General features: G+C 32.0%; 2 protein-coding genes across 3 annotated transcripts in view; both read right to left on the reverse strand.

The window, feature by feature from the left end:
- Positions 1–5871: 5871 nt before the first annotated feature.
- LOC115880929 lies at positions 5872–12732 on the reverse strand. The gene is made up of 3 exons (XM_030898261.1): positions 12635–12732; positions 9415–9596; positions 5872–6561 (listed from the first exon to the last, which is right to left on the reverse strand). The coding sequence occupies exons 2-3, from the start codon at positions 9588–9590 to the stop codon at positions 6195–6197; spliced, it is 543 nt and encodes a 180-aa protein (XP_030754121.1). The 5' UTR covers positions 9591–9596; positions 12635–12732; the 3' UTR covers positions 5872–6194.
- Positions 12733–16250: 3518 nt separating this feature from the next.
- The window catches only part of LOC115880895 (ATP-dependent DNA helicase Q4), a 43912-nt gene continuing 42394 nt past the window's right edge, over positions 16251–17768 (reverse strand). For both annotated transcript variants that reach the window (XM_030898222.1, XM_030898221.1), the window contains one exon: positions 16251–16613. In XM_030898222.1, coding sequence (XP_030754082.1) covers positions 16372–16613 — 242 coding nt within the window. In that variant the 3' untranslated portion in view covers positions 16251–16371. The remainder of the gene's footprint in view (positions 16614–17768) is intronic.

The following is a 17768-nucleotide window of genomic DNA, read 5'->3' on the forward strand; positions in this document are numbered from 1 at the left end:
AATAATAAGTAAATTAGATATTTTTAGAAAACCTATATATTTATTTAATTGGAAAAACTGATGAAATTTCATATATCTTTCAAATTAGAAAGTGTATCCTAATTAATTTTTACTCTAATTGCTAAAAAACGAATATTACAAAAATTAAGTTATAAAGTGAGTTTAGTTATATTAAAGTTCACCATATTGTCAAGAAAAAAAATATTGCTTTTAAATTAAAAAATTATGTGCAAGTTAGGTTAAACTACAAGTTAAACAATATAGATAATCAAAAAGTTTTTTGATAAAATTTGCTTTTTATGATGTCAGATCATTTCTATGAAAAATACACTAGATAGAATACATTAGATTTTTATTAAAGACGCTGATGGGTAACTAAAACATTTACTAATAAACCTTGTCCATTTTAATATAAGAGGTCACGACATATTCCCTTGGAATCTTTTGTGAAGGTGTAAGGGGTGTATAATAAATTAATCCTTGTTTTATAATAAAAACCATAAAACATTTATTTGTGAGTTAAATAAACGCCTGCCCTCGCCTGTCATAGGCAACCAAAAATACATATAAAAAAAAATCTTGTAACTTTAGATGAACTTTAGTAATTATGTCAGTAAACTCTTAATTGGGCCTCTAGTCTATTATATTTAATGTACAAATATATTATTAAATTTTTAATCATAGATTAAATATTTTAATCTAAGCATTAAGTAATAAAACTATTTTGTGCCCATTTATCATAAGAGGTCACGAAATATACTCTTGGTAGTACACAAAACAGTGTAAGGGGTGTAAATAAAATGTATAATCATTGATTTTTATAATATAAACTATAAAACATTTATTTCTTATTTGTGAGAATAAAAAACAAAACAATGGCATAATATAAACTATTTTAGAATTACGTATAGGCAACCAAACACAACAAGAAAAATAATTTAGATAAAACCTTGTAATTATTTATTAAATATGTCAATAAAGTCTTAATTAAGTCTCTAGTCTATTTTTATTTTATATTTACATAATATAAATACCTTACACTCTTTTTCCGATACAGAAAATTTTGTTAATTGCTTCTTGAAAATGCGACAACCTGACAACGCTGTTTTTAACGTTCGGGACGCGTTCGGGTGGACGACTCTACCCGAACAACTGGTAGGACAGATGCTCATTAGGACAGATGTGGTTCTCCCCCGGTTTACGGTACCGATGACGGATGAAACTATCCTGTCCGTCATACCAGGTACCCTCTACTGTCTGGGGTCATGTATCACGGGCAGAGGGTGTGTGGGGAGGGGGGGTCTTAGCCTAAAGCCCCGTTCTCAGAACTGCGTCGTGTCGACAGCGACACTGATTGACACTTCAAACGACCAATGGAAGCTGTACTAAATTTAAAATTGACAGCTGTTTGAATTTTGTAGAAATCTGATTGGTTGTTTTGTCGTGTCGCTGGCGACAGTCGCAGTTCTGAGAACGGGGCTTAACCCTTTGAATAAGAAGACTAAGGAAGGAGCATAATGCTATCCATGTATTCATCAGAGAAATAGAAGGGATAGAGAATGAGCGTCAACATGCGCAGAAGGTCTAATCAAGTTGGGCGCCATATTCCAGGTCTTCCTGTCATTTTGTATATAGGTGGTAATCTATAAGTAATCAAATATCAATTTGCTGTTTTCAACCATACGGGGGGCAATTTAAATTTAGTGAAATTCTATCATTTATTATGGTTAGTTAACATTAATATGATTTATTTAATTATCAGTTTCAAAACTGCGTACAATATTGGTATATAATACACTAAATATACGAATATTCTGACAAAAGACGCTACGGACAGATGACCTTTTCGTCGTTAAACACTCGAAATGATATTAAATAAGTATTTACAATATTTCATGTTTACTTGTACTGAATTACGCGTTTCAATTTAAAAATGTTTGCAAATTTGGTAAAAATTGTTCTAAACACCTTTTGTTCAAGTTGTATATTCATAAAAACATTTGGTTCTATAATTATTTTGATGATTACCTACCTTGTATTTTTAATATAAACCTAGAAAAATATGTTTTTGTTTTATTTTTTTTATTCGTCCCTTCAAATTGTGTTTCAAAACTGTTACATAATATGTCCTCTGACAAATATTTTCATAATACATAAACATCATTGATTTTATTAAGGGTATTATTATTAGTATTTATCCTGGTTTTTGTCGACAATAAAACTCAATCTTGTAATAGAACATCAATTTTATATTTCGTAAAATTATTTTGATACAAATTCAATTTGTCAAAATTCAAGTCATTAATATATTGATAAACAACCCAAATTATTCCTAAATATTTTATTATAAAAAACTGTTACTGTAAGTTTGTAAAAACACATTATGGTTTGTCGTGAATACTAGAAAAATCATTTATTTTTTGCGCAAAAGAAGCTTGTCGATCCTTATTTGTCCATAACAAAATTCTGTGTGTAATAAACATACATATACCTAATTTATTATTAAGAAAATTAGATTATATGATCTCAGAATTTTAAGAAATTTTTTTAAGATAAAATAGTTTCTTCTCAACTGTAATATTGTCAACTTTGGCCTGTATTTTATCTATTTAAAAACATGGGATTGACAAATCCCCTTACTAAAATACATACTGGAAGGTACCGATTAAGTTTTATTGCATCAAATACCTTTTTGCTATAAATCCTGGCTCACAATTTAACGCCATTGCAAAATGCTTTTGAACTTCATCATAGATTTTACAAGAATAAAAGTGTAATATTGAAACAAAGTAACCTTTGTAAGCTTCATGACTAATAGTCTCATTTTTAACACTCTTTAAATATCATCTCGTTAACAATTATGAATATTATATGATTTTTCTCAGTGATTTGTGGCACAGATACAAATTAATATATGCCCCATAACAGTTTTTAAATAAGAAACTTCTGCCTACAGATTTAATTTTCTTATTGGCATAATACCCTTTCTTCCTATATAAATCTCGCCATTTTTTCAGTCCAATGTTCCTTGTTTTTACAGTTGTAGGAATACTAAAAATGTTGATTATAGAACTCGATACTATGTTTGAAAAAGCCTTCATACCTGTAACTGTGCATAAATCTAATTAACTGAATTCTCCTCCTCTTGACACTCTGAACACTGCTGCTGCTAATGTTAGAAATATTTAGCACAAAACTACAACTACCTACAACAAACTTTACAATAAAAATGTTAAATTTTCGCTGTTCGATTAAAATACCCTCTTATGTTTTCTTTTTCCTCCAAATAATCTTCTTGTCAAGTAAGGACCAATCTTATTTGACATATTTCTGCACACACTTGAACTTGTGCTTTCATGGACACTATAAGAGTGCACTGTTTTACAGAAGCAAGAACATTGATTCCAAGTATCTTCTTCCTCCACACGTAATAAAACATCCTCTTTAAATGGCCACATCATACACACTTATTTTTGACCATTCCAATTACAATCACGATTTTACAAATCGCCTTTAGGAAAACTAAAAATAAACAGTTTTGGATCATCTGTAAACACGATTATGTTGTATAAACTTACACATAAAAACTAATCATTTTTCCCGGCGTATTAGCTTTCTGAGAATGACTATGACAATATACAATAAGCCTTTTTGAATTAGTGTTTAGAATAATTGGGACTCTGATTGAGATAATAATAAATTTTAACTAGATAACAACACGAACGAAAAAAAAACAAAACAAACAGATGTCAATTAAAGAGGGGAAGTGACAGCGAGACCTGGAAGATGTCTGCCATCTTGCCGTCGACAAAAATTTGGATGCGCACTCGTCGAAGCTCATTCTCCCACTTCCATATCTCTGGTATTCATGCATGGTGGGCGGAAAAAGCACCATAAAAGCACTCTAGGGTGGGGATCCTTGACAGTTCTGTTTGACGATTCATTTGACACATTTGAATTTGATTTGAAATTTTGTGGATTTGTCAGTCTTTACGGAGCTTATTTTATGTTATTTATTATTTATTCTACTACTGATAGTTGTATAAAGGTAGTAAATCTAGATGGAAATTGTGGCAGCACTTAAATTAACAGTGACACTATCGCGATTTATCGAAAAAGACTCTAAAATAGTTGGTTGTGTAGCGTGCGGTAGATTTCGGCAAAAATTGAGTGAAATAATGGAACAACTTTTCGCTAGTAAGTGACTATATAATATACATACGTGTAGTAAACCGATCATTTTATTTATTTTTCTTACATTTTAGCTTTTATTTATTACTTGTCAAAGATTAGATGTCAAAGAATTTAGATAAGTTAATTTGACTTACCTGCTTCAGTAGCGTATCGGATGTTTGTGGTAATAAATACTTATTATAACTTATCTATTTTTATTAGAATTATATATTTTTATAACAATTTTAATAACTACCAACATTTATTCACAACGTCAAATAAAACAACATATTATTGAGTCTACCCCACGTCTACCCTACATCATAGTTTTACATTTTTTAAATAAAATCAGAACGACACTGATAAACCGGAATTTAAGTCGGCCATATTTGAGGCCCATCGCGGTGTACCTAAGATTTTTGATATGCTCCTTCCTTAGTCTTCTTATTCAAAGGCCTAACCGCTTGAACCAAGGGGAGACAACTTTACCAAAAACCTAAATCCTATGATGGCGGGACCAGGTCAAAGGGATGCGTGGCTAGATAGAAGTCTAGCCTCAACTGGTCTCAACCTTGAGATACCAGGGGGCAATTTTCGTCTCCCTTCTACATGCGGGGTTCTGTAGAAGTGGACCGGCTCACCCTTGTGGTGTAATTGACCTCAAATCCAAGGAGGCAATCGAGAAAAAGGGATATATCCTCTATTATAGATTCGGGGAACACTGGTATAAGGCGGGTACCTCAGCCGGAGACCAGCTCTCCGACTGTGCAGGGCACGGAGGGCTAAACCCCAACCGTGGAAGGGTGTATACCCTCGTAGGAGGTAGATGCCCACTTCTCGGAGAATGGGAAATACACTGTCAGACCTACAACAGGACGTATGATGAGTTATAGAAATATAACTCAAGAAAGGGGGGCACAATAAATCTTTAAGGTCCCTGTGATTAACCCCTCCCCCCTATACTCATTCTACATTCTACATCAATTAAATTTTATTTCAAAGAAAATTAAAATCAAATATTTTGTTGAATAAAGAAAGTAAACCATAAATCGTTTCGCGGTTTTATGGTTTAAGAAAGACAGTATGCTGTGTTCAAAATAAGAAAGTTGGTTTGGCCACAGTTACAAGACTCGATCATTGTGTATAAAAGTTTTATATTTGTTTAAAATGTATCTACATATGCTAATGTTTATCTGTGTCGTCGATACTGAAGTAACGACTTGCTCTAGAAAGTTGCTTTTTTTTTACTAAAAGATAGCTAATTGGCTCTTCTAAAAACTGTCGTCACCGGATTTTTTGTCTTTCATTTAATTAAAAAAAAATAAAAAGTATTTTCTTTTCCTGATGTCGTGGCGGATGCGCCAGGCTTCAACTAGTATTTTTATAAAAATCTAAGAGTTTTTTCGAACAGGCTTAATTAATATACCACTAATTCACCACAATACACCAAAACAATTTTTTGCACTGGACGCGCGTTTTGCTAGCCATGAAGACTAGTTTTTAACATCATCATCAAGACTACTTTTTAACATCATCATCAGATGATTAAAACTAGTTTTCTAACAGTTTTAAAAATAATGCTAACATAACGAAACGCGAGTCCAGTGCAAAAGTAGAGTGTCTTGGTGTATTGTGGTGAATTAATGTTTCATTTTGCTATTTATTTATTATAGGATTTGTAGATAACAACACTAGGAATCGTTATAAACTCATACTTTATTGTATTTTCATCAAGTGTTGATAAAAAGAGAAATTTACTGGTAATACTATTATAAGAAAACAGTTTAGTGTATAGTTCAATTGAGATATTATTATTATATCCCAAGTTTAACTTTCTATTTCTTTGTATTTCTTTATTCAATTAGTTGTGAAGTAATACCTACACCATCGCAGAATATATAATACTTATTAAAAAAGCTATACAAAAGATTTCTTACAAAATATTACAACGTCATTAGATGCATCTCAGCCTCATGCTCAAATCGTCCTTTGCCTTGGAATGTAAATACCACTAACTATTTTTAAGCTACTACTCTTTTCAACGATTCTTTCATTGCCATTCTTTTATTATATCGTTTATTCTGAATTTTGCAAATTTTTTTGCATTCTTCTTCGGCAATACACTTGGAACAAAATTCTTTAAATATAGTATGGAATGGACTTTGATAATAAATCGAATTGTCACCTTGTCGTAAGAGTTTAGCATTTTGTCGATGACACCATGCGTGTAAAATTACAGCAGATGTTACCACAATAAGTCCAAGAATAGGCGTAAAAATTACAGTAGGCAGTAAAAAAACCAATGCAGCAATAAAGTCTCTGAATATTTCATCCGAATGTGTTTTAGCAGTATCTTGTTTAACTATTGTAGGAATTCCTAGGCTATATCTGAAAAAAAAAGGATTTACTGATACATATCTACTATTTAAAAAGATATCATTCATTATTATAATATTATACATTAAGATGCAAAAAAAACGCAACGGAGAAATTTTTGGTTAAACTTAGTGTTAAATTTTTGTTATTTTTAGTTTAACAAACTGTATTATAATTATATCAAGTTCAATTCGTAAACTCAGTTTTTTATAAACTTTAATATTTGACACTTCACGATTTAGTTACGTCTCGTGATATTTTATTTGTTTACTTATTAACGAGTCGTTGTAATTTTCCCTATATCTTGAAAATTTTTAAGTGCAAGTTAGAAACACTTACATTTTTGGTAATAATAAGTGGAATTGAGTTGGTGTTCGGCAGTGGTCGCGCTATTAGAACTCTGAATTCAAAAATCGATATCTCGAAATCTGATAGAAATAAATTGATTGTAGTTTTTTCAAAAACTTTCTTAATATTTCTGCTATATTTTCTTCGCAGACAATATGTGAAAATCTTGTTACAGGGTTAAAATCTTAATTATACAGGGTTAATCGAGGGGTTGTTTTTTTTACCTTAACGTTAAAACACTCACTGTGCAAATTTTCATAAAATATAATTTTACGGTCAGAACATTAGTCAGAACTATGACTCCTGAGTATTTTATTTTTTGATTCATGTCAATACATCCTTTAGTTAATTTTTAAGAGCGAAATGGACTGATAACGATCAATTTGCGATTTTTTTAATTATCATTACTTTTTTATGTAATTTTTTAATATGACGAGATGGTTTTGGTGACTATTGTCGTAACGTCATGTTACACTGCATTGGATACTCTATACTAATTTAAAAAAACGCTACTAAAGACTAACGAAATAGAGTCCGGGTTTTTATAAACATTAATAACGATAACAGACCTAACAATATTAAAGAAAACATCTGTAATACTCAAGTACACAAACAGAAAAAAAAATTGTAAATATTACCCTAATACTTTGTATTGCCGCCCTTGGCTGCTATAACTGCCTGTATATGTCCGTTCACACTGTCATTGAGGCTGCATATATCATATTGCGTTATGTTTTCCCATTCTTTTCGAAGCGCGACCTCTAACGCGCAACCTCTTCGCGACTTCTAACCCTCCTGCCAAGCATTTGCCAAACGTCGAACATGATGGGCAGTTCATAGTAGTATACAGAGAATACCAGGCTACTAGTAACATAGCAAGTTGCCGGACGAATTTACGTTTACCCGATTTGCGTTCGTATTCGAGATTCAGCCGGCTAGTCGGCTGGTCAGGCAGTACGCAGTTGCAGTTGTGCTTGGACGGTTCGGTCGTGACAGACTAGGAGTACGACGCGAGGAGTACCGAGTATTTATTATTTTAATTTTAAGTGTTTCCCCTCACTTAAAGTAACATTTAAAATAAAAATACTTAAATATTTATAATTTGAGTGTGTTTACAAGCCAAAACTAAAAATAAATAAATTTTCTAAACCCATAAAAAAACTAAAATATTACTCTAAATAAAAAAAATTGTAACAAGTGTTCAAAAAGACCATCTTCTTGTGCTAGACAGAAGCCTAGGCGGTCGTAAAATCCCCGTCTGACATTGGCTAACATATTAGGGCTAATAGTTTGGAAAGCCTCTCGTATTTTTTCTTGAAGCTTATCCATATTATTAGCCGTATTATGACCAAACACTTTGGATTTTACATAACCCCACAAAAAGAAATCATTGGGAGAAAGATCTGGTGATCTAGCGGGCCACAAAATAGTTCCATATCCACTAATTAAACGGTTGGGAAAAGTATTGTTCAAATATTCTTGAACCATACGGGCATTGTGGGCAGGGCAACCATCACAGCAATTTGATTACTTGAAAACGTGGGATTTTGATCCGCGGTAGCACAAATGAACACTTGCTTTAACTCCTGTTCTTCACTAATCAACACATCAGGCATTTTCAGTTTTTGTGGGGACACGCACCCATGTATTTTAAAATTATTAATAACTCTTGATATAGTAGGTAAAGATGGACTTGGCCTGTTTACAAAAGTTTGTGGAAAAATTGTTTGTATGTCCCGATAAGACCGATTTTGGAAATACCATTTTACAATTTGAATTTTCTCACGAACTTCGTAAACATCCATTATTTTACTTAAAAAATAAATTTTACACGAGAACTGTCGCGAGAATCTATGTATTCGTTTTGGCTATTAAAACACGAATAAATGTAAATTCTGAAACATTCTTATCACATATCTACCTATTTTTATTTTATCGCATTTTTTCGCCTGCTTTTTATCCGTCGGACGGGTATACGCTAATTCGTCCGGTTCTGACTATGTTACTACTACGGTAGTCCGGTCTGTATAGTTTTACAGTATCTGAGTGTATAATATACAATTTAAAAAAAATAAGTCAGAAAAGTGTAGAAATTTTATGATGTAAACTAATGACGTTCATAGAAATTATTATTTCAGGATAAAGTTATGGGCTGTAACTGTGTGTACATACAGTTCCATGGTCTGTAACTATTCAAACTTGTGTGGAAATACGCTGGTAGAATATCGGAATACCAATATCATTATTTTCTGATATAGTCTGTTCAAAGAAAGAATATCTAATAGTGGCTGTTAGATGCGCCGTTTCTGCTATTATATTGATGTTACACACTACATTAATATATATCTAACACTAACCGTTTTTGAGAAAAAAAATATTTAAAATTTTCTGACAAAAAAACTACCTGTCAAAAAAATGTGTTGCGTGAAAACCCCTGTATACCTATATTTTTATCTTTAAAAAAATAATGCCCTAGTCTCTAATGTACATTGAAAACTATCAATTACTTTTTAGTACCTGCTAATTTGGAAAGGGTTTTGGGCTTGCAAACTTTCCCATATGAAGTGAATGCTGTAATATTCCTCTTCTCCAGTTTCTTTGTTCAAAAAATATGTCATAAGTTCGTTTTCCCCTGTTTCTGGATCGGTTCTTTTAAAAAAAGCCGAATTAAATTCTCCAGTTTCATCGTCCATCCGATCCTTGGAAAAAAAAAATTCTTACCAGTTTTGTTTCAAAAGTTAAATTTTAATTTATAAAATTGTCGTTCTCTGCTAATATTTTTTCAAAATTTCAACCTTTATTACTTAAGTCAGTGGTTTCCAACTTGTCGGCGCCCCCCCTAGGGGAGCATGCAGCTGTTTCCAAAATATCAATTTCGAATACAAACCAAAAATTTACCAGTATTTTGGTAAGATTTGTTTTTATTACATTTAAAATTATTATTTCTTATAATAAATAATTATTTTTTTACGTATATTTTTACATAACATTTTATATTATTTTTAGCCTATTACAATAAATTATAATATCAGTTGAGTATTTATGAAATTAGATGTTAGAAAAATTAGGGGGGCGCCACAATTCTTTTTTAAGGGGGCACAGGTACAAAAAGGTTGGAAACCACTGACAAGTGTTTAACAATTATTTCGACAGAATTGTTGACATCATCTATATTCCTATTCTTTTATCGATATAATAAATAATAATAAATCTAATCACAGCACACGCCAACACGTTATGCACTTATAAAATTCAGTTATAATTTAGCGTTATTTTTTTATATTCTTTCTATATTTATATATTTACCTTTCTCTGTATTACCACATTTACAATAAAAATACTAATTTGCTGTTTTTAACGAGAACCGACAGTATAAAGTTCATCACTCCAGTAGTGGTTTGGTAGTTCCTAAAAAGCCTTGAATTCGTTCAAGCGCTTGAGTTCACAGGTTAAACAAAATGCGACTGGTTTCGTATATAATTTAAATATTCCTTCCAAACTGTTTGTTTTTTTTATGATAATTTAGACGAATTTGAAACTATTTTTATTGATTGATAACAGGTAAAAATACCCGATAGATTCAAAAAAATCGTTCCGTAAGTTTCCTACTTGATGTTTAGATTATTTAGAAGAAATTTTTCTTAATTTTTATTTAATACTTACGCACACGATGGACCTTTCTTCAGAAATGGTGCTATATAAGGTTTCCTGTTTGAGATTTTCACTCTTTTTACGTGCAAAATATACAAGCAATGGAACAGTTTAAATATAAGTAATATACAGTATGTCCCCGGATTTTCTTTACAAGACGAAACTATTTACTTTCTATTATTGACATTTTAGATTACAGTTGAGGGTTGGAGAACCTTTGGTGTTACACAGCAAAATAAAAACACTAAATCACCACAATACACCAAAAAAACACTTTTACTTTTACACTGGACGCGCGTTTCGCTAACCATGTTACCATCATCAGCAGATGATTGTAAACTAAAGTACAATCTACAAGTTGAGCGTTTATATACTCGCTCGGTGGGCGCCGAGTGGGCGTGGCAAAATCTAGCCAACCGAGTCAGATTTTTGGCTAATTTATTCATGAGCAGGTTTGAAGTGGAGGCTAAGAATCAGTTTGAGTATTTTCCAAGAGCATGGTTTAGGTATGTGGATGATATTTTTGCTGTTTTTGACACACATTCAGACACCATAGATAATTTTATTTCTAAGTTAAATAATCGTTTTCCTTCCATTAAATTTACGCATGAAATTGAGAACAACGACAGATTACCATTTCTAGATGTATTAGTTATTAGAAATACTAATAATTGCCTGGAATTTGATATCTATAGAAAAAATACGACCACACGCAGATATATTTCTAATGAATCACATCAAATTGTTGAACATAAAATGGCTAGTTTAAATTTCTTAGTTTCCCACTTTCCAACGAAATATATGAAATAGAAAGAGATTACATTAGGAATGTAGCTGAGTGTAATGGATATCCTCCTTCACTAGTTGATAAATTAATTAGAAAACGTAGGTATAGGTTAATGATTTCGGAAAATTCGACTTTTCAAGTGGAGAAAGATACGTCTAAATATTTTTCGATACCGGGCCGTTTGATATAGAGTTATCCCGTGGTCTAAAAGGAATTTTTAAGAATGTCAATTATAAACTTGTGTATAGCGCTAATAATAAATTACAACAATTATTAGGTAATCCAAAGGATAAAACACCTCCACTGGAAAGGTCGGGTATTTATGAAATTTCTTGTAAAGATTGTAATCAGAAATATGTTGGGCAAACTAGAAGATCAATATTAACTAGATTTAAAGAACATTTAGCTCAGATAAGACATGGTGGACCGGATAAATCTTGCGTTGCCGAACATATTGTTGATAAAGAACATTGTATAGATCTTAATAATTTAAAATTAATTAAACAAGTCTCAAATTACAGGCAATTAGATGCATATGAAAGCATCAGAATTAATAAATGTAAAGATAGTATGAACAGAGACAACGGTCCAATTCCTTCAAGTTCTTTGTTCCTACTACCCTAGTGGCGGAAATCTAACTGTTACGCTCAGTGGGCTCTGACTCGGTTGGCTAGATTTTGCCACGCCCACTCGGTGCCCACTGAGCGAGTATATAAACGCTCAACTTGTAGATTGTACTTTAATTTGTAGTCATCTGCTGATGATGCTAACATGGTTAGCGAAACGCGTGTCCAGTGTAAAAGTAAAAGTGTTTTGGTGTATTGTGGTGATTTAGTGTTTTTATTTTTTTTATTGACATTTTGATAAAAGTGCATTCTTCAAAAAAAATGTTGCTTGTTCTAGAATGTTTTGTTTCCCCGTTTATACTTGTCCAAATTTCCATACCGATTCAGAAAAAATAAAAAGAAATCATGAAAATATATTGTAGTTCAATAATTGTTGAGGTCTTAAAAATCAAGACCCTTTTCTATGGCTATATAATTTCGTTTTCATTGTTTGATAGATTGTTATTAATATAATTTTAATTAACATCATATTTTTTCATGTTTTAAAATGTTAAAGAAGCACAAAATTTATTTAGTTCAGTGCTACGGAAAGGGTGATAACTATCGAAAAATGTGATACTTTAACAACAGCGATAAATATGACGTTAATCAAAATTATTAATAACCATCTATCAAAGAATGAAATCGAAATTAAATTACCATAGAAACGCCTTTTGATTTTTAGGAAATTTACCTCGAAATTTGGTCTTGAAGGTCTCGGTTGGTCTTGAAGATCTAACGCTAGTCTTGGTCTTAGTCTAGTACAAAAAGCAAGACCGAGGCTAGCGTTAGACTAGCTTATCACTACCAGGCTGGTATGATATTTACAAAGTCATTTCGAATCGTGTGAGTATCTTAATTTCGACACTGCGATAGTCGGCATCATTTGCACAAACAAATTAAGGGTACCAAACCAATCCAGAGAGTTTGGAATTACTCTATATAAATTAAATAATTGCATTTTTAGAGAAAAAAAAATCGTATCCATCACCTCATGTGTAAAATGGTTTATATGATAATTTTATTCAAAATTATTTAAAAGATTATTTTTCTTTTTTCCCTGAGACTATTGTCACAGGTTCTTACACGGTAACACTCTTAATTAATTTATTAAACAACTAAAAACTCAATACACACTATTAACGGCTAATTATTAATCTCTGATCGTTCCCGATCGATGTTTTGCATCTTCGTCATTTAATAAATAAAAATTAAGATTAATTCACTGATGGTGGGTTCATAAAGCCAAATAAAATAAAATAAAATAAGTATAAAATAAGAAATAAGGAATTCTGATTTATGAGTACAGTTTCTTGATAATTCAGCCAAATATAATATGAAATATATATTTGCTCGTAGGCAGTACGATGAACGTGGATGAAAGTTAAGTTTAATAATTGTTTATTTTTTAATAGTGTGTGCATAATATACCATACCACAGATTAGGTATACTATATGTATACAGATAAAAATCCCTTATCCCTTATTTGTGGTACGAAAATTGTTTTTTATGACGATGTGCAACCGAGTAAAATTTTCTGTGCGCAAAAATAAACTCGCGTAAAATAACAATAAACAGCGTAATAGAGAGATGTCGCTAAACCGAATAGCGTGCATGGACGTTAATAAGGTCAGATGTTATTTCCTTTACGTGAGGTGGTATTAACTCTCTTCATTTGTAGTTATCGGATCGGAAAGAATTCTGTTCGCGTCGCGTCCGCTATTTAAACTTAACCTAACTTTGAATTTAAAACTTTGCAAGATCGGTAAACTAATTAATTTTTGCAATTGATTAGGTTAACTGTTCCTGAAAACTTTGAAATTGTTAAAAAAAAGGGCTAAAGTGCTTCTTTCCAGTGCTTTATTGTTCAACGTCTGCCAGTGGGTTTAGAGCAACAAGCAACAAATAATTCTCTTAGAAGGGCTAAGTCGTCATCTGCTGTAAACCTGAAGCTTGTTTCATGTAGACGCGAATTGCGGAAAGCGATTCGCCAAAATATATTCGCAAAATTTGGACCTATTTCATACAGTCGCGAATTTTTAGGGACATTTCATTTTTGCTCCACTGAAAGTTACCAAAAAAAATCATAACCTGAGATAACTTAATTTGTTTTTTATTCGTGTTTACGACCTTTATTTTAAATTTTCTAGCATACAATAGCTTACTTCGGGTTTCTCTTATTACCGATTCTGAACCGTCCTAGAACTGTGATGCGTATGCGCAGAAGGAAATATGAAGACATTATTTCATTTGCGCATGCGCTGCAGAGTTCTAGGACGGTAATAATAAGAACCCGAACAAATCTAATATGAGTTCAAATTTGTTTAATGATTATGAATATTGATTACGATTGTGGGATTGGAACAGAAGGCGTAAAATTGCCATTTACTTATTGTTAAAACGTAGAAGAGAACGGTCATTTGGGACATGTAAAATATTTAAATTTCGTAAGCAACAAGGGTGCTTATCGCAATTTAATTTAAGAAAAGAGGACAAAAGATGAGAAAAAATTTAGGAATTTTCACAGATTGTCTGTACAGGAGTTTGATAACTTGGTTGAAAAATTGTCACCATATATATCAAAAACATATCATAAACATATGCACGAGAACCCATTTTACCTGGAGAAATCCTTTCAGTTACTTTGTACTTTGTCAGCGTCGTCAAAATAATCGATAACCGACCACAACACCATTCTGCGCAAACGCGAACCTTAAAATCGCGCGAATATTCGCAAAAAGTTGAAAACACTTTAACTTTCCCGCCACCCAAATTTTAAATCTTGTGAATCGCCAAAATCTTAAAATTTCTGACAGCGCCGCCATGATCATCATGATCAGCGCGCCATGATCAGCGCCGCCATGATCAGCAAATTCGCGATTCGCGTCAACATGAACAAGGCTTAAGTCTCTTTATAGGTTCTTTAATATTGGAAGAGGTGGAATCCATATTTTGGGTCATATTTACTTAATTAAAACTAATCCCAGCTACTTAAATATCAAATTACCTAATAAAACTAAAGTAATAATTCAAAACAATTCAAACATAACCTAAAATAAAAGATCTCGCCGGCCGGCCCCGGTTGTCAAATACCCGCACATGCCCATTTAAGCAATTTTTAAACGTTATTTAGAAATAGCGCTTGGTGTAATTGATCCGCAAATTACGTCAGACGGTAACGTTATTAGCGGGCGTTGCGTTAAAAATTGACTCGCGCATATAGTAACCATGACTGACCATGATAAGGTACGCGTAAATACTGCATGACGCTATTCGGTTTTGCGATATCTCTCTAATAACTGTGCCGGTCAGGCGCTGTGCACAATTTTAGAGGCCATAAGTGGGCGTGCTATGTGCGCAAACTCACCTAACTAGTGCCCGATTCCGAAAATCGGAACCACGAATAACAATAAAGAAAAAACGAAGATTATAATCTGTGATAATACCAAGAGTAAAGCCGGTACGCATATTCGGAATTCACCGACACATTAGCCGCTTGGGATAGTTCGGGTGCTGCGTAAAGTACCGATGTGTTAGACTAATACGTCGGCGATTTACGATGCGCTCAAATTGTTTCTTTCTTCGCATGTTTGTAAATCGGATTAATTTGATCTGCCTCTGTAATGGGTATTCGTAATTTTAATGATCAATCGTCTGTGGTTGGTTTTCATTTTTTTCCAGTAATTGGCACATTTAATTTTATTAGCACATGAATTTTAAGATATTACCAGCTGTACCTGATAAACAAATAGTCTCCAATAAACTGAGATTGCAGATTACTCATAAAAACAAATTTTAGATATGTTGCTTTTTGCAGATAAATTAAATAATAACAGTAATGTTATTAATGTATCATTAATACAAACATGCTTTTGTTTATACTGCGCAAAAGGCATGTGCGCTTTTATGTGAATGCTAGATATACCAAACGATCCAAAAAAATGGCGTCAGAGAATGCCATCAGAGCCGCAAAAGAACTTCGCAAAATATAGACTGTCCAGTAAAATTATTAGCCATAACTACCAAACCATTAACTGCCAATTTCTTTCAGACAAAATTTTTTAAAAATATGGGATTAGGAGGGTATAAACCGTCCATCACACGCTTTCACACGTGTGAAGGACGATTCAATTCATCAATTTCTTTCTTTTTTTTGTTCTAAATGTTTTCGAAATTCTATATTATATGTTCTCAAGGATAATATATGTGAACAATGCTATTTCTACGCCTATTAAACGTAGTTTTCATTGTATAACTCCATATGTGGTCTTAACGCAAGTACGTAATTATTAAAACTTTACTTTTATAATTTATTATAAAAATACTAACTATAAAACAATATAAAACACTTTCTAGTCAGTCATCATAATTAAAAAGTTGATTCTATATATCACAAACTTAACGCTTCTACAAACAAAAACAACGACATATCACTTTAACCTAATAATTTCTCTTGTTGCGATCCTACAAATCTCATTAAAATCTTCATGAAGATGACTCCTCCAAAATTTACATCTGCCCCATATCACAGCAGGATAATTGGGACTCTGAATACCTTGAAAAATTCTAGCCAGTGATCTACCAGTAAATTGATTATCTCGATACATGCAAATCATAGCTCTTATATCACTAACAAGTTGGTCTTCATTCATTTTTTTGGAAGGCAGTTTTTCTGTAATGTAAAAATAAAAATATTACAACACAGAATTAGATGACTATATAATTAAATGCTTATTAATACAGTTTTTTTCACGCAACTGTTTTTTACTGTTTAAAAATTTAAATGTTTTCAGTTTTTAAAAAATATATTTTTTTAATTTAACTGAAAGTAGCAACTCTTATGAAATACTTTAGCTGGTTATGATCTAATTGAGGAAATACTTGCCTTTTATGGCTTTTTACTAACAGAAAAATCTTAACTTCCAAATATTTTGAAATCTACGCGGAGGCTCCAAGGAGAACGGCATCAGTTTATATCGAAATTAAATTTTGGGAGCATATGTAGGTTAATTGAAAGCATTTTATAAAAAAATTTATACAGTTATACAAGGTGTCACCAAAAAAAGTTACACTTCAAAGTTGTGTGACGCAATGTGACCAACATAGGCAAGTATGTTGACATATCTCACACTTCGTGAAAATGAAGAGTAAATTTTAACTTTCAATAACAGCCAACTAAATTTTAATTTACCCCGTATAGCTTCATATTTAATTACAATAACTATTGTATTTTAAACCAAATTAAAATTTGACCCGAAAAGTTACACAGGGTGAGACAAAATTAATATGAAACATTGGTCACTTTTAAAAGCAAGTTAATCCTTTATTTTAAATGGAACACCCAGTATATTATTCCGGTGTTCAATGGGGAATTCATATATCTTCAAAATATTATTAAGGTTGCCTACCCCTCTGACAAAAAAATTCCCAAATATTTTAATTTGTTTTTATTTTGCGTCAGTAGATCTTCATTATTTCAAAAAATCTAGGTGGCTGTTATATACCTTTTGTTAACAAAAATTAAAGAATGTAGAGTAAAATACTCGTAATAAAAATATACACATTTAAAACATATTTTAGTTATTACAGAATATAAACGTATATATGTCAAAAATTAGCTAGTTGAAATCAAATGCTCAAAATGCTTCCTTTCCGGTTCACTACATAAAATGATCCTCTTTTCAAAAGCTCTTTTAAAAGCATATGCGGAGATCTACTTCGATAAGCAGCTACTCTCATTTCTCTCATGTTATCGACAATAGTTGGTCGAATTTTGTAAACACTGTCTTTCACACATCCCCATAAGAAAGACCAGGCTAGATAAAAT

Source organism: Sitophilus oryzae, unplaced genomic scaffold (genome assembly GCF_002938485.1).
Source record: "Sitophilus oryzae breed Bouriz unplaced genomic scaffold, Soryzae_2.0 scaffold_1660_pilon_pilon, whole genome shotgun sequence".
Lineage (NCBI taxonomy): Eukaryota > Metazoa > Arthropoda > Insecta > Coleoptera > Curculionidae > Sitophilus > Sitophilus oryzae.

What these genes read in the sequence shown, in the direction of transcription:
- LOC115880929 (XM_030898261.1), bottom strand. Translation starts at nt 9,590, where the DNA reads ATGGACGATGAAACTGGAGAATTTAATTCGGCTTTTTTTAAAAGAACC. An exon ending in AACCCTTTCCAAATTAGCAG is followed by an intron (nt 6,562 to 9,414) that starts GTACTAAAAAGT and finishes TTTTTTTTTCAG; the next exon opens with ATATAGCCTAGGAATTCCTA.